This window comes from Acinonyx jubatus, chromosome B2 (assembly GCF_027475565.1).
Source record: "Acinonyx jubatus isolate Ajub_Pintada_27869175 chromosome B2, VMU_Ajub_asm_v1.0, whole genome shotgun sequence".
Lineage (NCBI taxonomy): Eukaryota > Metazoa > Chordata > Mammalia > Carnivora > Felidae > Acinonyx > Acinonyx jubatus.
This window is the reverse complement of record NC_069385.1, coordinates 2874452-2899807: the sequence shown is the minus strand read 5'-3', so window position 1 is coordinate 2899807 and position 25356 is coordinate 2874452. Positions and strand designations below refer to the sequence as shown.

General features: G+C 55.7%; 1 protein-coding gene across 4 annotated transcripts in view; it reads right to left on the bottom strand.

Annotated features, from left to right (window-relative positions):
- Positions 1 to 25356, bottom strand: part of RPS6KA2 (ribosomal protein S6 kinase A2) — a 345106-nt gene that overhangs the window by 59222 nt on the left and 260528 nt on the right. For all 4 annotated transcript variants that reach the window (XM_027056471.2, XM_027056474.2, XM_027056475.2 and 1 more), the window contains 6 exons: positions 23254 to 23335; positions 8927 to 9007; positions 7684 to 7763; positions 5104 to 5210; positions 2852 to 2889; positions 858 to 1000 (listed from right to left, as the gene is read on the bottom strand). In XM_027056471.2, the coding sequence (XP_026912272.1) occupies positions 858 to 1000; positions 2852 to 2889; positions 5104 to 5210; positions 7684 to 7763; positions 8927 to 9007; positions 23254 to 23335 (531 nt within the window). The remainder of the gene's footprint in view (positions 1 to 857; positions 1001 to 2851; positions 2890 to 5103; positions 5211 to 7683; positions 7764 to 8926; positions 9008 to 23253; positions 23336 to 25356) is intronic.

Below are 25356 nucleotides of genomic sequence, written 5' to 3'. Positions count from 1 at the left end.
GCGTGGGCGCTGCTCTCCGTGATGGGGTCCGACGGGGCGGTGCCCAAGTGCCTGTGTTGGGAGACACTCCCAGTGGGTATTCGCAACATGACGGATTTATAGCGGCCATGTGTCAAAGTGCCAAGAGGACCCGGACAGGGTGCCCAGAACCCTGGGCGTCGGACACAGAGGTGAGGCATGTGGTGTGGTGGCCTGGACGCACAGAAGCTGGGCTTGGGACGCACAGGCTGTGCCTCATGCCAGCTGAGAAGTCTGGTGTGCGCTGAGGGCACGGGAGCACGGAGGGCCCCCAGCGTAGTGCTGTCGGGGAGGACGGCAGAGTGATGGGGCACGAAGAAGGGAGAGGAAGGACCATCTGGGGACAGGACGCCCCAGGCTGGGCGGTGTCTGTGTCTGTGCTGTGTGAACACACGAGCTAAAGAAAAGTCAAGTTTCTAGATGCAGATGTAAAAATGTCCAACTCCATGTATATCTTGGCTCACGTTAAGTTTTGCGACTAAGTAGAAGGATTTTGTGCGTGACAAATGTCTTTAATACGAAGATCACCGCATCCCTTAAAACCCTCATGCTCAGCCTGTACGACTGTTAAGTACAAGGAAGCTTTGACTCTTAGTACCTGTGGGTCCTTACGTGAACCCAGTTCTGTTTCCTGATGGTGGAATTTGGGATGGGCAGAGAGGGAGGCGGCCAGGAGAGGCAGGGGCAGGAATCTGGTGGCCTCCTCCCCGTCCCCGGGTCGCACAGCCACACTGCTCTTATACATCCCAAACACTGTTTTCCCTGGTCATTGGCGGGCCTCTGGGCCAACCTGGGGACCGGCCACAAGGGACAGCGACGCGGACGGGGAGGACCCTTACCATGAGCACACCGAAGGACCACCAGTCGGCGCTCTGCGTGTGTCCCCGCCGGTTCACCACCTCGGGCGCCATGTACTCTATGGTCCCGCAGAAGGAGTAAGCTCTCTTATCGTGGTCGATGGCCTCCTTACTCAGCCCGAAATCTAAAAGAGGGACAGCACAGGGCACTGCTTCAGTCTGGGCGGCAGTCAGGACCGCGTCTGTGTGGGCTCCTGACCCGCCAGCTCCCCCGTCACGTGGGGGAATTCTGCCCGCACGTGTCACCCCTCCCGCCCGCTCTGTCCCAGCACAGAACCCTCCTTGGATGCAAGCGTCATCGTGCCCCCACACGGTAAGTTACAGAGTCTTTCAAGAATCTACAAACCCAGGAGTGCCTGCTAAAAGGATGGAGGGATGGCACTTCTTAGGGACCGACAAGCAGGCCTAGGGGCCTGCTAGGCTGGAAGCCGGGGACAGAGAAGCACGTGGCCCCCGGTCCGCTGGGACGGACAGAGGTGGTTAGCTTGAAGGCAAGGGCCGGAAGGGGTTCCAGGCACGGGCCGCTGGGGAAGGTGGTCCCCGAAGCTGAGGCACAAAGGGAAGATGGCATTTGCCGTGGGGTGGGCGGCCACCCCTCCCCCCGACCTCCAGGAAGTCCTCATGAGGGTCTCCCTTCTGGCACAGCGGGCGTGGCCACGCACTTGGTGGGCAAAGGTTGTGGGAACGTGGTTCTCAGGACGGTGGCCCTCGGTTTCAGCGTGTTTGGGAAGAAGGCCACAGTCCGTCATCTCCGTCAGGGCCCGGTGAGGGTGGCGTGAGGTCACAGGCCGGGCAAGGGGGTCACACTACCTACGGGTGGATGTGCTTCCTCCAGCTGAACGACTTGCTTTGCACGTCAGCGCCTGGGAGCGGTTGTTTGTAATTTGCGCCTGGCCCAAATGGCCAATCATGACACAGGATTAGCCCCGGGTCATGAGGAGTAATAAGTAATAATAATAATAATAATAATAACAGAAGCATGATTACTTGGTCAGAGAAAGCCCAAACCCTGTAACATCATAGATACATTTGACGTGGGAGCCCAAGGCTATTCGCAAACACTGCACACAAGTGTCACTTCTATATTCTACGTGCAGTTCCTCGTTTGGCAAAGAAAACTTCTGAAGTATTAAGGGAAGCTTAAACCTCCACCAAATGCCCCATAACTCTGATGACAGGACATTACAGGTGCCCTACAGCTGTGCCAGGCAAGGGGGTCTGAAGGTCCGGTTAAACGGACAGTCAGGATCTGGTATAGAAGCTCATGAGAAATCTTAGACCTAACTTTCAACATTGACAAGCATGTAGAAATGTATAATCAACGTTTACTGCCAGGGACTAGATGCACCGTGCCCAGTACTGGCACTGGGTAAAACTCCCCTGTGGGAAAACAGGGTGTGGGGACATGTGGCAGGGAGACTGTGTGGGGGCCACGGAGAGGGGAGGGGAGGCCTCGGGGGGAAGGGTTGCGGAGGAGAGGGGGCCTCGGGAGGAAGGAGTGTGGAGGAGAGGGGGCCTTGGGGGCAAGGGGTGCGGAGAAGAGGGGGCCTCAGAAGGAAGGGGTGAGAAGAGGGGGTCTTGGGGGGAAGGAGTGCAGAGAAGAGGGGGCCTTGGAGGGAAGGGGTGAGGAGAAGAGGGGGCCTGGTCGGGGGGGGGAAGGTATGCGGAGAAGAGGGGTCTTGGGAGGAAGGGGTGTGGAGAAGACGGCTCCAAAACAGCCCGGACTGAGAGTCTGCAGGGAAGGTGCTGGAAGGTCTTCGGTCAGAAGGAGAGAGAAACGGAAGGGAACCCGGCAAGCTCGAGAATTTCCAGATGCTGTGTGGACACACACACAGCTCATCCTCATCTGTGAAAACGCCAGCCAAATCAGAGACACACAGCAGCCGATGCGGGCCAAGGGGGACTTTGGGTCCAGGCCGCTCCCCCATCTACCGGGCCAGGGGGAAGTCAGCGGGACACCGCTGCCCTTTACAAACCTGTGATCTTAATGTGTCCCTCTTCGTCCAGCAGGATGCTGAAAGAGAGAGGAGAAAGCATGCCTCACGAGCGGCCCAGCCGGGCTGGCGGGCGCGACTTTGGGTGGCAGTCAGCACACGGGCTCGCCTGCGACGCACCGACGTGGGCTTGCACAGTACGGCCTCCCCCGCCAGCAGCTTCTGCCGGGGCACGAGCGGACTCAGATCCACGGTGTTTGGGGTTAAGCCGGCAAAAGCTGGGACCCGCAGGTCTGAGACCTTCTTAAGCCCACGGGAAGGGTCGGGAACCCTTCAGACTGTCCTGTGCGGGGAATGTGATTTTCAGGGTCCGGGATCACCTTGGCCTGTGCAGATCCGGAGCCTCGTGCATTTTTTCTCTGGGTCAGAGGCCCCCTACTTCTTCCCGTCGCCCCTCCGTGAGCCCCACCCTGGCTCTCGTGACCACCCCAGGCTCTGGGGAGCCTGTGACACCTTGGGCCCTGGCACTGAGGAGCCCTGGGGCTCGGCAGGCTTCGCCTTGCCATAGGAGCTGGGTCCAAGCTCTTGTCACAGCGGCATCCGACATCTAGAAGCCCTGGGGTGGGGGGTGGGGGGTGGGGGAGGGGCACTGGCCTTTCTGCGCCCGGCTCTCCCGTGGGAGGGCACTGCTCACCGGCCGGCAGAGGGGGAGTCTGGAAGGGCGGACGCAGGCCCGCAGGCACTTGAGGAGGCCCTTCTTCCGGCTGTCAGCCCTCAGGGTCCCCGGGGCTCTAGCTTTCCATTCTTTCTTTTGCTGTCATTAGATCCTGTTCCATCAGCTCTGGGTGGCAGGGGTACCAGCCCAGACTTAAAGAGACCAGGAAGGGGAATGGACAGAAGCCACACCGTCCCACTCTAGCACGCGGATGGACCGGAGTGCGGTGAGCCAGGCACAACGCAGGAAACACCGTGCATTCCACTTACACGGGGGTCGGGGCTGGGGGGAGCCTAGAGCAGCCAGATTCACAGGCAGAAACCAGCAGTGGGGGTGCCAGGGGCAGGACGGTGGTGAGGGGAGTGAGTGTCTCACGGGGACAGATACTCAGTTTTGCAAGAAGGGAGTCTGGAAGGTGGGTTATGCCACGCAGCCTTGTGAGTGTGCTTTGCGTCACAGGGCTGCACGCTTAAAAACGGTTAAGATGTCGGGGCGCCCGGGGGCTCGGTCAGTTAAGCTTCCAACTTCAACTCAGGTCCCGATCTCACGGCTCGTGAGTTCGAGCCCCGCGTCGGGCTCTGTGTCTCCCTCTCTCTCTGCCCCTGCCCCGCTCATGCTCTGTACCTCTCTCGCTCTCAAAAAGAAACAGTAAAAAAATTTAAAAGTGAATTTAATTAGTGAAGATGCTAATTTTATATTGTTTTTCTTACCACGATTAAAAACTATGCCCTGAGATTAAAAAAAAGGCCGACTGTTTTAACGGAATCTGAAGGGGAATGGTGCGGCACATAATTAAGAAGACAATTTATCAGGAAAGAAGCGAGTATTTTCATCTCTGCCTTTCAGTTGTGCTTCATCTCTGCCCAGAAAGGAGCAACTTTCAAGATTCATCTCCTACTAATTCCAGTTGATGACAAGATCTTTCTTCCACTCTGCTATTAAATATTACTATTTTTAACTGTAACGATCCCTTTGCCCTTTAAAAGAGAGAGAGAACCGGGGTGCACGCCTAACGGGCGCCCAGGGCTCGCAGCTTTGAGATCTGCTTCTGCTACGGCTCCCTAAGGGAGACGGCTGTAGTTCACAGGACACTGTCCCCTCTGTGGGGACACGGAAGACAGGGCCTTTTGTGATGACGGAACCATTTATTTACGTGTGCAGCCGGTGCTGTTCTACTGTGGCTACCTGCTCTAGGTGCTTAAGTCAAAGCCATACACGACCTGAACTTCCCACCGGTGTTGGGCAAATGAACTCTGCATCGTGTGCGGGCACAACGTCACCCGGGCGTGTCCCATAAACGACCGCCACATCTGGTAAAAATGGCTTCGGAGAAGAGCTGTCTTTTCTTAGCTCGCTGTGGATCAGAGTAAAGGCTCTGGAGGAAGGGTGGGACCCCCAGCGTAAGTCGCACCTGTTGGGACACCTTCCCGGGGGCGGACAGGTGGAACCCGCGTGGGAGGCGTCCGCGAGAGGGTGGCCCAAGCCCTCTCTCCGGGGTGCACCCACCAGAGGGCGACGGCCACCGGCGGGGACAGCAAGAAAGGGGGTGCGGAGGGGCGTCCTTCACGCGCTCGCTTACTTCTCGGGCTTCAGGTCCCTGTAGATGATCCCCAGGCCGTGCAGGTGGTCTAACGCCAAGGCCAGCTCAGCCAGGTAGAACTTGACATCCTCCTCAGTGAACATCACCTAGTGAGAAAGTAGGAAAGAGCGGGATTGTTCGGCGCATCCTGTGGCCGGAGTGTTCTGACGGACCCGGCCCTGCGGAGCGCACGCTCAGTTACCTCCGCTCCGGAGGGGATCACAGCTCCCCCCACCGTGCTCTTCGGGCTCTTACGACGGAAAAGTGAGTTCTCGTCATACTTGTGAGGTCAGCGAAGGCAGAAGAGCACTTCCCCGCGAACTTAGCCTGTGAGCGGGGAGCCTGGTTTCCTCCTCCTCCTCGCCCCCGCGGCTCACATGGCTCTGGGGGGTGTTTCTGGGTGTATATTTTGATGTGAGTGGTTCTGCTATGAAACAGCACAGGCGAGGCCGGATGAGGGGCTGCTGAGAACGCACCTCGGGTCTCATCCCCCCCCGCCCCGGGGTTTACGCAAACCCACTGTCTGCCCAAAGTGAGGCGAGTTCTGCCAAAGGCGACACGCACGTGGGGGAGAGTCGTGGGGGCACCCCGATGCGGGCTAGCCGAGGCATATGCCAGGCCGGGTGCCCGGCAGACTTCAAAGCCAATATCTTGGTGACAGTTCCGTACCTCCGGTCCCGTTAAGGACCAGCGGGCGGCTTTTAAAGTCACCTTACTAGAAAGCCAGATTGTTATCACAAACCACTTTTTTATGTTCACCGTGAGAAACCAATGTCACAGAGACCGCCAGGGCGTATTATTGCTGAATTCCTTCTCTGGATGCAGACAAGGCTCCCTGGTGAGCACAGAATTAGAATAAGGGCAGTTCAGGGAACTGGGTGGTGGATACTTCAGGCTGCCACAGGTGCGGGGCATCCATCTCACAGAAGGGACACTTCCCCACGGGGTCGGGACACATATCCCATCGTCCCAGGCAGTGACATCTGGGGCCATCAATCCTCATTGGCCTTCTGGCCGTTGGAACCACCCGTCGTCGCTCCACGCTCAACGGCTGCCTCTTCCGGCTGGGTGTTTCTTTTCTAAACTAGCTACCATATTCCGCGGGCTCACTTTTAGTCAAGTTCTGCCATAGCCATTGGACTCTCTTTAATCTGACTTCTTCTCTCTCTACAACCGTCACGGGTTGTCTGCGTTCTGTGCTCAGAGCGCAGCCGTATTTCTCTACTTGTCCAGTTCCTAGGACGCATCTCAGCATAGCTCCCAAGTACAAATGACAAGTCGTTTCTGCACAGAAATGAAACACCCCACGGACGCCCGTCCTTGAAGGAAGTCAGTGCAGTGACCAACACGGCAGGACGCTGCCCACTGGCCTCGTTCAAAGACGGAACAGAAAAAAGGCACTTTCCCGTATTGTTTATGAGAACCTGCCGTGCCCACACTTGGAAATTTTGCCTCGATTCTGAAATAAAGGGTGTCACGGGAGACACACGATCCCCTAGTGAGGCCATATGGGGCTTTTTGCTGATTATTGTTGCCTTTTGATCAAGAAGCCGTCTTCGGAAACACGTGAGCACAAGAGGGACCAGACACTCGCTCCGGGAGGCGCTCTGCAGAGCCCGGATCGGATTCCTCCAGCCCCGGGCCTTCTACGTCTATCGCAAGGAGCCCAATGTATCACTTGTGCATGGTCTGGGGGACCCTTGATAACGGAGGGAGACAGCAGTGCAGGGGGCTCTGGGACCCCCCAGTCCTGCTCTACCGTCTACTGTCCGCGTTGGATGGCCAGGCAGGATGGAAGGGTCTCCTGGTAAAGGAGGGGGAGAAGAGGGGGGCGGGCACTCTGAGCCCACGGTTACAGCCGGGTAAACACCTGCGCTGGGTGAGAGGGCTCGGGAGGTCGGAAGCCCGGTGCTCCCGCCTCCTTCAGCAGAAGGCTGGTCCCCCCCCCCCCCCCCCCCCGCCACGAAGCACGGAGCTCTTCACGTCAATTAGGGGCCAGGGGGCTCTCGTGTCGCGCGGGGTGGCGTTCTGGACAACTCCCGTGTCGGGACTGTGAGGTCCAGGCTACGCCTTGGGGCTGGGAAGGGGCTGGTGGTCGTGGCGACCCCGTGTGTGCAGATCTGGCACCTCCAGGGTGGGTGGGCAGCGAGGGAGTCGCGTCTCCCTACGACGCAGAGTGAGACCCCGTGAAACAGTCCCTCCCGCCTGTTCCTACGACCCCTTGTTTGCGTCCGTTCCTCACGGGGAGGCGGACAGAGCCACGGACGGACCGACGGACATGCGCAGCCTCGCGGGGCTCCTCGGGGCTGTGCTCTCACGGCCCCTGAAGGACGACAGATGCCGCGCCACACCCCTTGTGCCACCTGTTTAACACACACAGACACACACACGCGTGTGCACACACACACACACACGACCCCACAGCGAACACGCGCGCGCATGTTGACACTCCCACACGCTCTCCCCCCCCACACATACACACTCACACACTCATACCACACAGTCACGCACACACACTGTCACATGCAGCACGCACCCGCCCCTCCCGCGGGCGCACTCCGCCCTCCCGGCCCCGCGCACCTCTTTGGAGAGCCGGCTGAAGAGGTCCCCTCCTCGCAGGAAGTCCAGTATCAGGTACAGCTTCCCCTCCGTCTGAAAGGCTGTGGAAGGAGGGAGGGTTGGCATCCCGGGGCACACACGGAACATGCCGGAGCCTTCCAGAAGCAGGACAGACCCAGGGGCACCCACCCAATGGCCCAGGTGATGTTGCGGGACAGACCTAGGGGCACCTGCCGGCCCAGGTGACGCTGCGGGACAGACCCAGGGGCACCTGCCTGCCAGCCAGAGAAGTCTCACTCACCACCGGCTTCCAGCAAGTTCACATCCATATTCACTTGTACTAGCTCTGAAGAGATGGGCCACACACTTTCTACACAAGACTGAAGTGTTTTCTTAGCAATATCGGAAGTTAACAGCGAGGAGGAGCTAGAGGTCTCTGCCCTCCTCCCATCTTTGGACTCGGCTTATGCCTTTGCTTCCTTCTGATTTGTGTAAACGTCTGGGACAACGCCCCACACCCAGCACCTTCGAAACCGACAAGGTAGGGGTTTCGTTTTGTTTCTTTTTCTCTTGCACTTGACGCATATTAGTTATTCGCTAGGGTCGTAAGTGTTAACGCGGTCTGGCGTGACTCCAGAGTCGCCCGTTCATTTGTTACTTTTCATTTGAAGACCGCACTTACTGCTTCCCGAGGGGAGAAACGACCGAAAGCAAACTAGGAGGACTCGGCGGGGCAGAGTAGGCACGTGGCCCCAAACATCAAAATTATTCGATTTGTGTCTCATTTCCCTTCCAGAAAATGGAAACAGTAACCTCCTTGAAAGGAAGTTTTGAGGGTCCCATGAGCTACAATCTTTAAGATGCTTGAAACCTAGCCTTCACTTAAAATACGGAAGGTGATGCCATTCTGGTTAAAGAAATTATTGGGTCATACGGCATTTCATTCTAAAACAACACAAAAATAGATCACAGATTCTCCCCAATCTAGGCCAAGAGACTTTTTTTTTTTTACTATATCAGCGATGATAATTTAGTAACAAAGTCGAGCCCCCCCCCCCACTTTTGTCTCCGATTAGAACCGGGCATCCTGCTCCCTCAGAGAGGCAGACCACAGAGAGGAGGCAGCCCCACACCACGCAGGCCCTCGACAGGGTGGGTGGGGGGGGTTTCTCCTTCTGTCCCAGCACGCGGTTTCATTTTCCCTGGATTTGGGGAAGGTGGCGCCAGGGCCTCTCAAAAGTAGGTTATGTTTGACTCTATTTACCATAATGAAGCTTCACAATGAAAGGGTGATTCACTTCTGCCAAAATGTCTCTTTCCATCTTCGATCGGACTCGGTCCCGAACTGCAAAACAGAAAAACAAAGGCTTTCAAGAGACAAGAACGGCGTTCTAGAGAGCACGTTACCTAACACGTTAGCTACAAACCACTTCCCGCGATGTTCTGTTACAGTTCTCAGGCATACACAGAAGTCGGAATACTAGGATAATGGTCACCCTCAACTCGTCTACCTACAGCCAACAACTGTTTGCGTTCTGGTACACTTGCTTTCCTCCTCTCTCTCTTCACACATACACACATTTTAGCCCAAACTCTGACAATAAATCGCCGACCCCGTGACACTTGACCCCTAGGTGCATGTGCACCAGCACGTCCTAGGAGGAAGGACAGTCTCTTACGTTACCCCCGACACGGCCGTGACCTCTAAGAAGGCTAACAATCATGTCCCACTGTCGCCACGTCATTTACAGCTGTTGCTTTTTCCAATCTGGGGTCAAGGTTCACTCATTATATTCGCTTGTTACAATTCTTTATTCTATTTGCTTCTAGAACAGAATGGTCCCACACTTTTTGCCTCGTGTTCGGTGGACATTTCGGTGAGACCAGGCCAGCTTCTCGTAGCCTCTTCCACATTGTGGGTGTGTTTGATTGTTGCTTAATTGGGGGTTCTAACTCCTTTATTCCTTGCAAACTGAGGTCGGGTCTGGACGCTTTGTAAGATTGAGGCTGAACATTCTGGGGGGAGATCTCTGCTGGGTGATACCACGTGTCTCCGATCACAGTGGATGATGTGTGTGTGCTGCGTTACCCTCACTACGTGATGCTAAACTTGACGATGTGATTAAGGGGGCAAGCCATCAGTGCCCCCACACGTCCCTTTGTACATAGTCAGTGAGCTGCAGGGTGATACTTGGCGTGGAGGGCTCTGTGGGCTCCCACGACTCCTTCAGCCAAGAGCGTTAGCATTCGTACGTGATTCTTGCTTGCATCATTTAGGGTCACAAAATGGCGATCTTCCCATTCCTGTTGGAACTGGAAGTCAAGAGAAAGACTGCTTCTCTCTGTCCTTGAGGATAATTACACACTAGGGATTCTTAAAAAAATTAGTGCGTTTTAACCAGTTTCAGTATTATTCTTTTCTGGTGCTGACATTGTCCAAAGCGTAGCCATCTGGGAATACAGATGGAATTCGTTTTGAGGCAAAAATAAGCAAGCCGAAAGAGATCACCACTTGAGAATAAGAATAACCCCACGATTCCCACAAGCAAACCGATACACCAAGGGCGGTGACCTTGCACCACCCCCTGTGAGCAGAGGGAGAAAATTTCCTCAAATGTTCCTAAGTGTGAGGAGTACGGGTGTTGCGTTACCGGACCAGGCGTTTAATCCTTCCACAATTTGGCCTAGTGACGTGTCCTGTTAAAGGTTTATTTAAGGAGTGCGTCGCCAAGGACGGCCGTAATAAACGACGCCGAACGTGGGCAAGCACTGGCAAGGAGGCTGCAAGGACGTGAACCCTGGGCGGAAGCGGGGGTGGGGGGGCTGTACCACGGTGCGGCCTCGGTGCGAAACAAACCGTGCGCTCCTCAAAGAGTTAAACACAGACCTGCTCCACGACCCAGCCGTGCCACCCCTAGGTATACGTCCCGCAGAACTGAAGCCAGGAACTCGGGTCCCAGCGCACCCACGTGCGCAGCGGCATGACTCACAGCGGCCAAAAGGTGGAAGCCCAAGGGTCCGCCAATGGACGGGCAGATAAATACGACGGGGTCTATCCACACAGCGCTCTTCCGCCTTAAAAAGTAATAAAATGCCGACACACACGTTAGCACGGATGAACCCCGAGAACGTTATCCTGAGTGAAACAAGCCAGGCCCCAAAGAACAAATACTCTATGACTCTGTTTCTATGAGGTCCCTTCAGCAGTCAAATTCCTGGAGACAGAAAGGAGCCGGGTGGCAGCTAGGGGTGGGGGAGGGGGAGGGGGACAGAGTCGCTGTTCGGGATGATGACAAAGTTCTGGTATAGACAGTGGTGACAGTTATGTAACACTGTGAATGGGTTTTTTTTTTAATGTTTATTTATTTATTTATGAGAGACAGAGAGAGAGTGAGAGCGTGGGGAGGGGCAGAGAGAGAGAGGGAGACACAGAGTCCGAAGCGGGCTCCAGGCTCCGAGCCGTCGGCACAGAGCCCGATGCGGGGCTCGAACCCCCGGAACGGTGAGATCGTGACCTGAGCTGCCTGGGCGCCCCCTGTGAATGGATTTAATGCCACTTGCAAATGGTTAAATGGTCAGCATGACGTTATGCCCACCTTATCAGAATTACAGAAACAAAAAGTCCTGTGTCACTGCTGGTCCCAGGACAGCCGCCTGCCCTCTGCTCTAACGCTGGCTTCACTCCTCCAGGTACTCGGGCTCTCCGGAGTCCACCTTGGCTTTGGGGCCGCGACTGCGTGCTCCTTGCCCGCCCCCTGGGGAGCAGTGGCCGCTGAGCACGCGTCCTGGCTCTGTCACCGGGAGGCGGCACTGCTCTCCACGCAGTCTTTCAGGGATAGTAACAGAACCTGCCTCACGGGGTTGTCCCGGGGACAAGGGCGTCGCACGCGGGTTCCTGGCCGCACACACCGAGCTGGGCTCGTTTGTGGGGTGGGCTGCACACGCCCGGGGCTTCCTCGGCTACTCCTCCTCCGTTCCACTGCTGCTGCTCCCGTCCCAATGCCGGACCCCGGTGACCGCAGTGGCTGCGGGTGACCCAGAAGGGCTGCGCGTTGGCAGAGAGGGCCGCGGGCAGGGCTGCGGGTCTCCCAGTGGCACCTGCACAGCCCAGCCTTCTCTGTGCCCCCACGGCCCTGAGCCCCCAGCATCAAAGCCCTGCTGGGGTCTGGCTCGTCATCGTCTGCACCCCAGTGATGCACAGCGGGTCCTCTTCTGGCTGTACCAGAGGAGCAGGGCCTCTCTGCTGCGAGGCCCCCGGGGAGCGCATCGTCCAGCCCTGGGTTTACGGGAGAGCAGGCGAGGCTCGTTGCAGAGAGGTGGTGCCCGGAGCTGGGCCGGTGGGCGCACATTCCAGCAGAGCAGAGAACACAGACCCTGGGGAGGACAAAGGAGAAACTGAGCTGTGAGCCAGAGCCGTGAGTGCAAACTGCCACCCCGGAGACTCGAGCAGAGCACGGCGCCCCGAGTCGAAACAGTCGCTGGGCATTTCTAGCTCATGCGGATTTTTATCGCTGGCTCTGGTTTTGTCTCCGGAGCGGAGAGCCTCAAGTTCAAGATTCCCTCTGGCTCTTTGATGGCAGTCATTGCGCGCAAACCTTTCCAGGAGGTCGTGTTGCCGAATTTAGTCTTGTTTTTCCTGTTTATCATTTGTGCGTCACTATGTCGTGACCCAGGCTTTGGTCAGTGTAGCTTCTCTTTTCGCCATAAACAGAAAGCGGGCCACGCGCGGCACGTCTGGTGGAGGGGCTGAGGGCAGAGCCTGGGCCCCTCGTCGGGGGAGCAGAACGTGAGCCCGGGACGGGACCGGTCCTCCCGGCTCCTTGCAAACGGGACAACTGAGTGGTGGGGGCATAGTCCTCCCACCTGACCTCGAATTTCTCTCCGCCGAGCTCCGTCCTCCCGTCCAGTCCCTGTCCTGTTTGTCGGTCTTCTCTGTGCAGTACAAGGAAGGCAGAGCCGTCTCTGCCCCCAGCGAGTTAGAGTCTGGGAGCCGTGCTGTGGGGACGGCAGTGTGGGAGCCCCGGAGGGCCGGCGGGGTCCGGGGGAGCGGGAGGGACACTCCAGGGAGGGTTCCAGATGCTCGATACAAGCCCAGCATCAGCTGCAGGCACGTCGTGAGAATGAGGGTGGGGCCTGGGACCGTCCCTTCTGGTGCCGTTAGAAACCTTCCCAAGCAACCCGCTGTGTGGACCCAAGTGCGCCACTGCGGCCCAGGCCCGGGCTGCCTCCTGGAGGCAGGGGAGGGGGGCCCTTCGTGTCCACAGAGCAGGCCAGCCTTGGTCCCCCAAAATGTGGCCTCTTCTGGGAAAAGTCCCCGTTCCGTCCTCAGTACCTGCAGCCCCCCGCCCCGCGACGAGACCCGGAGAAGCAGAGCAGCCAAGAAAAGGGGACATCGTGTCCCCACACCCACCCAGCCACCTCCCTGCAAAGCTCGGTCAAGAGCATCTGAGAATCCGGTAAGTGGGACTGACACGACTATCATCGTGTCAGGTGTGCTTGCAGTGAAGGGAGCTGCTGGGCCACACGACGGACGGAGTGCTCGTAACGGCCGTGCTGGTGAAGACAACAGAGAAGATCTTACATGCAAATTTCCAAGGAACTGTTAAGTTACAGCTGGAAAAAAAAATTTATATATATATATAAGCATATATATATATTTCCTCCCTGCCTTTCACACAAAAATAAATCCCAGATCTATTAAGAAGTGTCTAAGAAAAAGATCAATCCACAGAAATGATGACAAGGAAAAATGTGCACCCTTGTCCAGGTGGGAATCTGTAACAAAGGCAATGGAGAAGTGACCCAGGACAACCCGCCGTCCCAGACATGGCGAAGTCAAAAGGCCGAGCCAACACGTGGAGGTTGCGTGAGGCAGAGAGAGGGGCCGGGGGCCTCAAGAGACCCAGCACCCCGAGTGAGCGTCACGGCACTCACGTCAGCTGGGGGGACATGTCCGCAAACGCGTGCTGTGAGAGTGGCCCCCAGGTGTGGACGGGGCCTTGACAGGTGGCGGGACACAGGGGACGGCTGTGTTCACGCAGGACACGGCCTTCACGGTGCCGGGGCTGCGTCACCGACTGTTTCCGGGGACTCGTGTGGCCGAGCTAACAAGACGTGGAGGGGCAGCTGGCACACAGGGCCCCTTGGCTGCGAGCGAAGAGGGAGCCGGGGTCCCGAGCGGCCGGGACGGTCTCCAGGTCTGCGGATTCTGTCGAGCGGGGCTCACCGTCCGCCCTCGCCGACGCCTCCCCCTGCCCGGCTGGCTCGGGCTGGATCCAGGGATGGCGGGAAAGGCCCGGACCGGCGACTCTGCCACTCGGCGGGCGGCCACGGAGTGTCCTTGCACGAGAAAGACACGGGCATAAAGGCAGACGCATCCCCGTCAAGCCAGGGGATGGTGGAGGATGCCCAGGGTTTGATTCCTGAGACCCGGGTGCATAACGAAGAGGGATGCTTCCCCCACGCCTGCATTGTGACGCGTCACTGAGTCACAGGACGCGGGACAGATGTGGGAAACGCCAGCAGCCGCCGCGCTGGGCGCCTCTAGGCTGGCGCAAAACCTGGGGTCGGGCCACACTATCGCCCCGGGATATTTGTTCTCTGGTAGCTGACAGGTGAGGCTGGAACTGAGCGGGGCTACGACGGATGTAAAGGGAAAAAATGTTCTAAGCTATTGTGAGATTCAACAATACACCGTAGATAGTCGGGGATAAATTGCCGTCTTTCTGTGTCCCACCGACCCTGTATTTGTGGCTGTCCTGTCACGAGGTGGATTAGGGTGACGTGCTTTTCACGACTGGCTTTGCTCCCGGGCTGCCAGCTGTGACCTTCACGCGTCCTGCAGCCGTCACGGCCCCTGGCTGCCCCGGCACTGAGATGAAAGTGGAGAAGCGTGTTAATTCATGCCGAAGAGCAGGATCTCCCTCCCAGGAAAACGGGGGAGGAAGCACACTGCGGGGTCGCCCTGGTGGACGCCACTCACAGCACAAAACGGGAGCTACTTTCTGGAAAGCTGTGCTTTTGGCGGGGGGGGGGGGGGGATCGGGCTGACAGCGTCGGGACGTCCAAACCCCACACCCCTTTAGACAAGCGTAGATGTCTACACCCGCTCCTCGGTGCTCCCGAGGAATCTGAAGCTCAGCACACTCCAACCCGTTAATGTTTTTACTCAACCACTTGGCCCGTTCTGGTTTTAGGAGACAAACGTTGGCTAACGCCCCTCTCAGGCAGGAGCGACAGAAAATCTCAAGACCCACGGTCCTTTGAGCGCGAAACCAGAACGCGGGGCCCGTTTCTGCCGGCCAGCACCCCATCCCTCCTACGAGTCAGCAGAACTCTCTGAGAAACGGCCAGTGTAGTCTGAGACGGCCAGGTGGAAGGGTCCGCCTCGGACTCGAATCCGCGCGCCCGTGGGCGGTGAGCTCAGGCTCGGCCGGGCGCAGTGACCACGGCTCACTGCTCCCCTCCGCTGCCCGCAGAAGCCTACTGGGTCTGAAATCATACCCCAAGCAGGCTCCTGGACGCGGGCAAAAAATCCGTCCTCACACAAGACCTGTTGGCCTTCGAAGGTCGGATTCATAGCAAAAAAGTGGCCTCGCGTGAGAAGCTGTGTCGGTAAATGTGGCAAAACTTTAGTCCGGAGGAAAAAGGAAGAAAACCACAAATAATAAAAGTTAAAAACGTAACCACCTTAACTACCATATGTGGCCTAACCCTCCAGGATTGGTCTGTTTCTCTATACGGATTATGTATTTGTTTAAATATAATTTATTGCCGAGTTAGCTAACATACAGCGTATACAGTGTGCTCTTGGTTTCGGGGGTAGATTCCCATGATTCATCGCTCCCAGTGCTCATCCCAGCAAGTGCCCTCCTCAACGCCCATCACCCACTGTCCCCTCCCCCCAAACCCCCATCCACCTTCAGTTTGTTCTCCGGATTTAAGAGTCTCTGATGGTTTGCCTCCCTCCCCCTCTGTTTGAAACTATTGTTCCCCCCCCGTCCCCTCCCCCATGGTCTTCTGTTAAGTTCCTCAAATTCCACATGAGTGAAAACATGTGGTATCTGTCTTTCCCTGCCTGACTTATTTCACTCTGCCTAATACCCTCCAGTTCCATCCACATTGTTGCACATGGCAGGATTTCGTTCTTCCTCATTGCCAAGTAGTATTCCATTGTGTATATAAACCACAACTTCTTTATCCATTCGTCAGCTGATGGACATTTAGGCTCTTTCATCATTTGGCGATTGTTGAAAGTGCTGCTATAAACATAGGGGTACATGTGCCCTTACAAATCAGCACGCCTGTATCCCTTGGGTAAATTCCTAGTAGTGCAATTGCTGGGTCGTAGGGTGGTTCTATCTTTAATTTTTTGAGGACCCTCCACACTGTTTCCAGACTGGTCACACCAGTGTGCATTCCCACCAGCAGTGCAAGAGGGTTCTGTTTCTCCGCATCCTCACCAGCATCTGTAGTTTCCTGATTTGTTCGTTTTAGCCGCTCTGACTGGTGTGAGGTGATATCTCGTCGTGGCTTTGATTTGTATTTCCCTGATGATGAGTGACGTTGAGCAGTTTTTCATGCCTCGGCTGGCCATCTGGATGTCTTCTTTGGAGAAGTGTCTATTCATGTCTTCTGCCCATTTCTTCACTGGATCATTTGTTTTACGGGTGTTGAGTTTGGTAAGTTCTTTACAGATTTTGGATGCTAGCCCTTTATTATACCAGATTATTTACAGAGAGTGACATGGTTACATAACTAATTTCTTGGCATGAGAATCTTTCTGTGGATGAATCTCCAGCCTGTTTCTCTCCCGCGTACACACGGCACAAGCATTAAAGACGACAAGGGGAGACAGGAATCCATTCCCTACTTTCTACATATCTACAATGCAAGAAACACAGTCGTGGTAGAAACAAACGGATGAAGGACCCCTCAGGGTTTTCATTTGTAGGCAGGCACTGTAGACCAAGAAGCCGGGTGCCCGTTGCTGACGGGTGATATTTACCTGAGGTCCAAGGCGCCTCCAGGAGGGTGGAGAAAGACAGGGAGGCTTCTGTCCCTGACCATGTACCAGGAAAATAACCCCGAATAGTGAATGCCCGAAGGACAATTAGTGGGATGGGCTGGGTCCCCAGCGCCCGTTATCACGGGACGGGCACGGGCTCGTGACTCCACAGCGTCCAACTCGGGAGACGGTGGGAAGTGGCTTCGCTACTCTGTGCCTCAGTGTCCTCACCTGTACAACGAGGACAATAACACCAGGAGGGGCACTTGGAACATGTGCTCGCGATTTGCTTTATTCTCCTCTCCCACCCAGAATTTGCAAGCATCCAAATGTGAACCAAATGACTGTGATGAATTTGCCTGGAAACAAAATCTGTGCAAACTAAGGCGTTCACTGAAGCTCGGTTTCTGAGCAAATCGGTGTTTTCAGTTTTTTAAAATTTTATTTATTTTCGAGAGAGAACGCAAGTGCGGGAGAGGCGGAGAGAGAGGGAGACAGAGGATCCAAAGCGGGTTCCGTGTCAACAGCAGTGAACCCGACGCGGGGCTTGAACTCATGATCCGTGAGATCGTGACCTGAGCCGAAATCAAGAGTCAGACGTTTAATCGACTGAACCACCCAGGCGCCTCAACAAGTCAGCGTTTTTAAATCAAGCCCAGACGTGTAAGAGAAGAGGGGATAAACACAACGGTGCTGACGAGGGCATTCTGAGGTTTGGGGCCCCCCGGGCTGAGTCGGGCTGGGCGCTGGTTCAAACACCGAAATCAGTACGAATGGAAGCCGTGCGTTTCTATCCCGGACACCACACACTCCGTGCTCCCCGAGCACCTGCTGAGTGATATGATCAGGGCTCTACCTCTTAAAGGAAGGGCGGAGGATTAGCAGAAACGGCCTGGCCGGGCCATCCGACAAGCTCAGAAGGCGGCCAGGCCCACGTCCTCTGACCCCACGGCCGGCGGCCACGGGCCCCCACCCACTGCTGCCAACGGACACGTGTGAAGTAACCGTGACTGCCCAGGACTTACGCAACTGGCCGAACAAAGAGATTTTGCCGGAAGGATATATTCTTTTCCCCTTAGCATCGCTAGGACAGAGTAAGGACTCATTTCCTTCAGAGCAGGGAACGTGTACGACCCTTGGGCTTAGAAAGCGGACTTCCAGGGAAGACGGTTGAAAAATTAATTAGGCATGAAAACACAGGGGAAGTCCTACGGGCAACCTTTCACCCAAGCAGCGTCTGCACGTCGTGGAGGGCGGCCCGGTGAAAGGAAAGGAGAGCGCCACACGGGGGCGCCCGGCTGCGCTGCGTCTGGGCCTCTCCGCGGGGACCCGTCCTTCCGGGCAGTGAACGTGGCGGCGGCTGCAGGAAGGCGGAATCCTTTCCAAGCAGAGGGCAACTAGCGTCCAGCCTTCCTCCTCGCTCCCCCCCGCCCAGTGAGACCCACCCAACCCTGGACGGGACAGTCCTAACCCGTCTCCAGTTCTCGCGGAGGAAAGGGCCCGAGCCGGAGGCAGCTGGCGCGGAGCCTGCGGGTTTCACGCTCACGTCCACAGCGCTACGAGGCAGGGGCTCTTACCGACATCGCCCCGCTTTAAGTAAGACAACGGGAGGCCGGGAGAGGCTCCCCCAGGCGACACGGCCGATGGCGGTGGAGCAGGACGAGCCCCAGGGCCCAGGTTTGTGCTCCCCACCACACTGTATCCGGGGCCTCTCACCTGGGGGTGACGAATTCTCGTGTTCACACCCACCCAGACCCAGCAACTCAGAGCCCCGGGGGTGGCCCCAGGCAGCAGCCTCTTGGGAAAGTCCCGCAGGCCAGTGCAGCCTGTAGCCATGCTGGGGAAGCCCTGTTACTAAGGTGGGGGACCGTCCCCGCGGGCAGACTCACTTAGCTAGGGCATGGAGACCAGGCGGCCTTTATTCCTGGTGTCAGGCTTGGGACGGTGCCTACAGCCGTCTGAGCCCCACTCCCAAGGCGTCAGCCTTTGGGTTTACGATGTGTGGAAGACCGTCTATAACACTGTTACCGTAAGAACTCAGTGAATAATTGAGTGATGAGCACAGAGTTACGAAAGAAGCCCGACATTTGCAAAGGGTCCTGAAGCAACCAGGAGGCAAGCGCCCTGCACCCCGCACCCTCCGTCCCGCATCCTGCACCCCGTGCCCTGCACCCTGCACCCCACGCCCGTGAGGTGGGGGGAATGTGCTGGGAAGACCAGACAGGGCTGGGGTGGGGGTGCTGCCAGCCCCCACAGCCTCAGCTACGGAGCAGCTGACATTTCCCTACAAGCAATGTGTCACCTCGTTAAAGAAAGGGGTGCGGGCGCCCCACAACTCCTCAGTTATTTAAAGATTAACTAGAGCTGTCAGAGACTATTATCCTTACGTCAGGTGGTTTGGAATTCTGCCCACACCGGTTCTCTCCTGTGCACACGTGACAGTCATCCATGGCTCGGAGAAGCAATCTGCAGCTTTGCAAAGACTTCTGCACATCCTCCGCCCCCCTTTCACGTTTCCCTTCTCCAAATGGTTTCACCGTTCAAACTCCTTGCATTGTCTGCACCTTCTTCGGGTGTCGTAGGCGAGCGGGAGCGTCACTGTCACAGTGCATTCCTGGCCCCTCTGGCACATTCCGCAGAATTACTAATCAGCCTGCAAAGTGGTGCCGACACCAAGGTGGAGAGTGTCTGAAGAACTTGGGCTAACGGGATGCAGGGGGGTCGGAGCTCCAGCAAATTTAAACAATCCTCTGAGCCAAGCCCCTCCTTCCGTGAGCCAGGAGGCGGCGAGGTTCGGAGAAGGCAGGGGTCCTTCCCGAGGCGAAGCCTGGTTAGGGGCATGGAGACACCTGGCCTCCTGCCCGCACGTAACTAGTCTTCCTGGGATGGGGTGCCCCTCATGTGAAACACTGCTTTTTAATCTTTTTATTTTCTCTTCAGAAAATAAATCCCCATTGCATTTCTGGAAAGAAAAAGTCTGTCTGTAGTGATGGAAAGCTGAAACAGTAAAGGATGTCAAACAATGTCTGGTTCGAGAGGCAGGTTTTAAAGGAGCAAAGGACATGGGAAAGTTTTCTACCCTTTTATGCCGATGCGGCTCGTTCTCACCATGTAAACATGATTTTGTGTAGTCAACCACGTTGTCCTGGAATATTTTGCAAATAACGTTACGTGATAAAAGTCACACGTGTTTCCTTTTCGTTGAAAACTTGAAATATAGACGATAGGGAAGAAAATACAGGCTACCAGGAATCCCGTAACCGTGTTCATTTTGGCGTATTTCTCACTAGCGTGACACAGATTTCCTATTTGCTTGTACATGCACGTACCTGTGCTGATGGAGATATCCACGCATGTCACAATACTGTGACGTGTGGACACGCTTTGTATCCCGTCTAGTCCTTGTAACACCGTGTCCGGGGCCGCTTTCTCAAGGACACTGGGTTGGATTATCAACAAAACAAGTGTGGAGACGTGCATCCACGGAGGGTGGAATCACTGAGCCAGGGTGCTTGGCCTGAGCACGGAGGTCAGGGTTAATGCTGGCAGAATGCAGGCGCAGTGGCGGGGTAAACAGAAAACAGATTCCAGTTCCTTGACTTGACTTTGCTTTTCCCGAGCAGGTGCACAGTGCGGGTTCCCTGATCAGGGTTCCAATGTCACTCCTACTGTTTCTCCTCCTTTTAGGGCAGGAGATGATGAGGTTGTATTTGAGGGGAAGAAGGGACAGTTATGACTTAAGGGAAAAGGGACCGTAAGGTCACTGCCGGGGAGGTTGACGCGGAATCTGCCGACGGAGAGAAGGCCGGGGTGTGATCGTGGGAACGACGTGGCTCCCTTGTCAGGCTGCGGATTCAGCCCACGTGGTGCTGGAGAGTCAGTCTCAGTGCTTTGAGGGTTTTAGCCAATGGCCCTGTTGTTCAGCAATTCATTATTCAGATGACAGCTTTACTGAGCTATAATTCGTATACCATTCAATTCACTTATTTAAAGTGTGCAAGTCAACCATTTCTGGAATATTCAGAGTTATGCAACCGTCACCGGTCAATCTGAAAACTTCTCCACCAGCCCGAAACAAACCCACACCCTTGACAATCACTCCCTTTCTCCCCTCGGCCCCCGGCAGCTCCTGGTTGACTTTCTGTCTCTGCGGATTTGCCTGCTGGGGACTTTCGGACACGCAGAATCGCACAATACAGGGAGCTTTGCGAATGGCTTCTCTCACTTGGCGTAATGCTTTCAAGCGTCGTCCACACTGGGGCGGAGGGCGGGCTTCCTTCATCTCTATCGCTGAGTAAATCCCACTATGTGGATATATCACACTTGTGTGTACATTAGTTGATGGACATTTTGGGCATTCCCCCAAATGTTATTGGCTCTTGTGAATCGGCTAATCACATGCAGGTGTTTGTATGCACACACATCTTCCGTTTCTCTTGGTTACAGCACAGGAGCGGGGCGGTCGGGTCACAGGTGACTGCGTCCAACCTTCTGAGCAGGTGCCAGGGGGACTCTTTATCCCGCAGACATCCATTTTTCAGGTGATCCTGAACCAACAAATGTCTAATTTACTTTGCTACCTCTATGGAACTACTGTTGAGTGGAGAGATTACTTTATTAAAAGTTGGGGACAAGGAGCCAAAGCCTGCTCTGTTTCCTGTACATTTTCCCGTGGTTCGTCTTTGCTTCCTACGTATCTTTTGAAGAACCATCCTTTAAAATTACATTATTATGAGCATCTTGGGATATTTGGCCAGGTTCCATCGACAGTTTTAGAAATATTATTACAGCTACCAGAAAAAACGTTCACTATAAAGAGCACGGCTTAAATTATGGGGTTACTAGAAATGTTGAATGAAACTCGCGAGTGTCTGTAATAAGGCAGAATGCCGCGATCAGAGAACGCAAACAAGAGTTTCTGAGACAACTTGTTTAGGAAGTCAAATTCCAGGCCCCGAGAGACTGAGATTCAGTAGGGGGGTGCGGCCTGGGAGTCTGTTTCTAACAACGTCCCCTCCCAAACACGCACAGGTGATCCCGACGCAGGCTCCAGCCTGACCAAAGTGGGTGTCCCTGTCCTGGGATGACCAGGTTGCCTGGGTCTGGTCACCTGCTGCACAGTAATCCCACCCATCCTTTTGGACGTCTCACTTAGCCTCTCCGACCTTGAACGACCTCTTTTGGAAAAGCACCTGTTCTCTTTTGAACACCTGAGACGTGCACGTCCGTATTTATTTGGTTTACACATTTCCTGTCCTACAAGGTTGGTTGTCTTACCTTGTTCACCAGGCAACAGGAAGCAACATGTGTGCAGAGAACGACACATTCCTTGTGTTGTCCCCTGAATGTACCCCTGAGGACGTTGTCCCAAGACCTGAAGATTCAAAACCTGCTTTGACATTCTCGAGTCTCACGGAGCCCAAAGGCCTGGGAGCTCCCTGCCCTTGACAGATATCACCCCACCCCTGAGAGAGCCCCCCACCTTGATGGTTTCCCAGTAAGCTGGACCAGCTACCCCCCATCTGGTCCTCACCTAATACACGCGCCAGCCCACAGAATTATTCAAACAGGCCTCGCCCATTCTCCACGGAGACAGGGGCCATCTTGCCTCCTCAAGCCTGTCCTTGGTGGCCCTGCTCCTGAGTACCGGACCATGTGGCCCAGCTGTCCTTGGTGGCCCTGCTCCTAAGTACTGGCCTGTGCAGACCAGCCTGTCCTCGGTGGCCCTGTTCCTAAGTACCAGCCCAGCCTGTCCTTGGTGGCCCTGCTCCCAAGTACTGGCCCGTGTGGCCCACCCTATCCTTGGTGGCCCTGCTCCTGAGTACCAGCCTGTGCGGCCCAGCCTGGCATTCACACCCTCCTCTCCAGGGTGTGAGGACTGCATGTGACCAATAACTCTGTGCCGCACCTGCCCAGGGCCTGGTGTGGGTGGCCGGCCGTCTTCCACTGTTCAGGGGACAGGCCCCTCCCTCACCGACAGGGTCACTGGAAGGGATCGGAGCGGGAGCAGGTGCTAGTTCGTATGTGTTGTGGGCTAGGCGACTGGGAGCCAGCGATGGGGGTCTCGGATGCAGTTTTGTTCTGACCTTGCGTTTAGTGCTTACACTTCCCTGAGGGCAGGGGCACAGAGCTCCACGGTCAGGTGTTGGACTCTAACTGCCAGCCACCGGGACACAACACGGCCACGAGTCACGTGTCGCTGAAAGTGAGCAACCGGTGGGACTGGAGACTCAAGCTGAGTCACGGTCCACAGGCAGCCACGCAACCCGCTCCTGCTTTCCTCCTCGATGTTCTTTTTCCCAAATGGCACGCCGCGGCAGAACATATGTGGGGGAACGGTATTTACGCAATATGGCTCTTCCCCCTGAAAATCGTGGAAGTTTTGCAGGGAGATGTTAAATATCCAGGGGAATGTTTCCACTGTTTACCATCGGTTGGAGAGTAACGTGTCTGACACACTCCTTTAGAGACAGCTTCAGAAACCACGCACCAGCAAACAGAACGCGTATTCACGCAAATGGCAGGCAGTGTAGAAACCGCGGCTGCACGTCCCAAACACAGCGGCCCCTTCGTGAAGTCCTCACCTTTCAAAGTAGCTTTCTTAAGGACTTTCATCGCATACAGCTGTCCCGTGTCAGACCCCTTGGTCTTCCTCACCAGGAACACCTGATAAAGAGAACACACAGCACCCGAACTTGGTAAGAGTTGACACTCATTTTCCTTATTTGCGTTGACAAGGGGATCTACGAGGGAGTCTGGGGAGGGGGTGGAATCCAGTAAAATAAATACGCCATCGGAAAATTTTATACTTAAAACGTTCTCCAACATCGAAGCAGGACGAATTTCATCTAATTGACTGCCTCTGCAATGCACAGCATTACACGTTTGAAGAATCATTGGTTTTTTGGTATTGCTAACTTTCTCTTAAACATCTGGTATCAGGAAAAAAAAGATGAGTTGTTTACAAAACCAAACAGTATTCGTGGGGTGCCTGGGTGGCTCAGTCGGTTGAGCATCCAACTCCGTTCAGTTCAAGTCATGATCTCATAGTTTGTGGGTTCGAGCCCCACGTCAGGCTCTGGGCTGACAGCTCAGAGCACGGAGCCTGCTTCGGATTCTGTGTCTCCCGCTCTCTCTGCCCCTCCCCCACTCATTCTCTCCTCCCCCCCAATAAATAAGTAAACTTTAAAAAAAACAGAAAAACAATATTCAGAAATTTTAAGGAAGATCATTTGTTTTATTCTAAATATCCTTTTGTAAATCCCCACTGAGAAGGCTACCCTGACTGGCCAATCACACGGTACAGTCTGATTCTGAAGATAAACTGGGTTCTCTCTTTTTGAGCTTTCTTCACCCAAATTTTAGCTTTGAGCAGCTTAAATTTATATAGAGAGTTAGCCTCTAAACGGCTCTTAGTACACTGTGTGCATCCTTAATGATTCCGAAACACATTTTGAGGTGCAACATGAAGGAAAACCAGAAAAAGGAAGGACAATCGTTGGGGGGGCTCGGTGAGCTCAGGGTCATGGTCGTGATCGCTGAACACAATTAGCAAAATACACACACACGCCTCCCTGGGGCATCAACGGTATTTCCGATAGACACAAAACTTCGCTGGCATGATCGAGACGGCCATGCCGAGGACACCTGCCATCCAGCGGACAGGCCATCGCAAGGGTGATGGTGACTCACCCTCTCCCCCAAACGCCTCCCCCACGGAGCCTCCTAAAGCTGGAAGGACCTGCCGGAGGGGCGGGGGAGGTGAGCTCCAGGAGCCCAGCCCACGAGGCACGGTGTTTGGGGGGGGGAGGGTGGCTGCAGCGTCACCTGCCGGGGACAGAAGCCAGCACGAGGGGTTTGCACACACAGCCTTGCCCTCAGGGGGGACAGTGACGAGAAGGGAAGTGACTGAGGGCAGGAGCTTGGGAACAGAGGGTCCTTTTCCTCACAGGACACCGCTCGGCGTCTACGTTCTTGGGCCTGGAAGACAAAGTCCCCGCACGCGGGTGTGGGTTGATGGGGTCATCGCCTCCATCCCTAGTCCACAGAGTGCCCTCGAGGCGATTCGGCTGCCTCCTGCCCCGCTCCCTCCTGACCGCTGCCACACCCAGGTCACAGCACCCTCCCCAGACCGGGATGGATCAGGGTCAGCGCAAACAGACCCCCTCCTCCGCCCAGACAAGAATGAGGGCAACGGGCTGGCCCCACCGGACGCTGCCCCCAGAGTGAGGACAGTTAGAAGCGGGTGCCTTTTCCTTTCGGATTTGGACTATTCTGTCACCTTTGGCGGACGCGGGACGTGTCTACGTGTACACGTGTCCCACATGGTGGTGCTGGTTGTCTGGGTGAACCAGCCTGTGGCCCAGACCCCGGGGGAGAGCGTCCGAGTCTCCCTCAGCAGGTATGGCTACGCAAATCACCTCCTACAGTCCCTGCAGATGAGGGCTCTGCTGGGGACGAGCCTCCCGGCAGGCAGGTAGAAAATCAACAGCAGTGGTCAGAAGGGTGGGGTGTGTGGAGGGAAACTTCACTGTCTGACATCCTGAGCCCTCTGACTGCAGTCTCTGCTCACGCAGGAGGTCCCCCCACGTCTCCAAACCCGGTCCCCCTGCTGGTGTGGCCATGTGGGTGGAGGGGAGCCCCCAGGATTCAGGGGACGGGCACAACCCAGTGATCAGGTGGGAGAG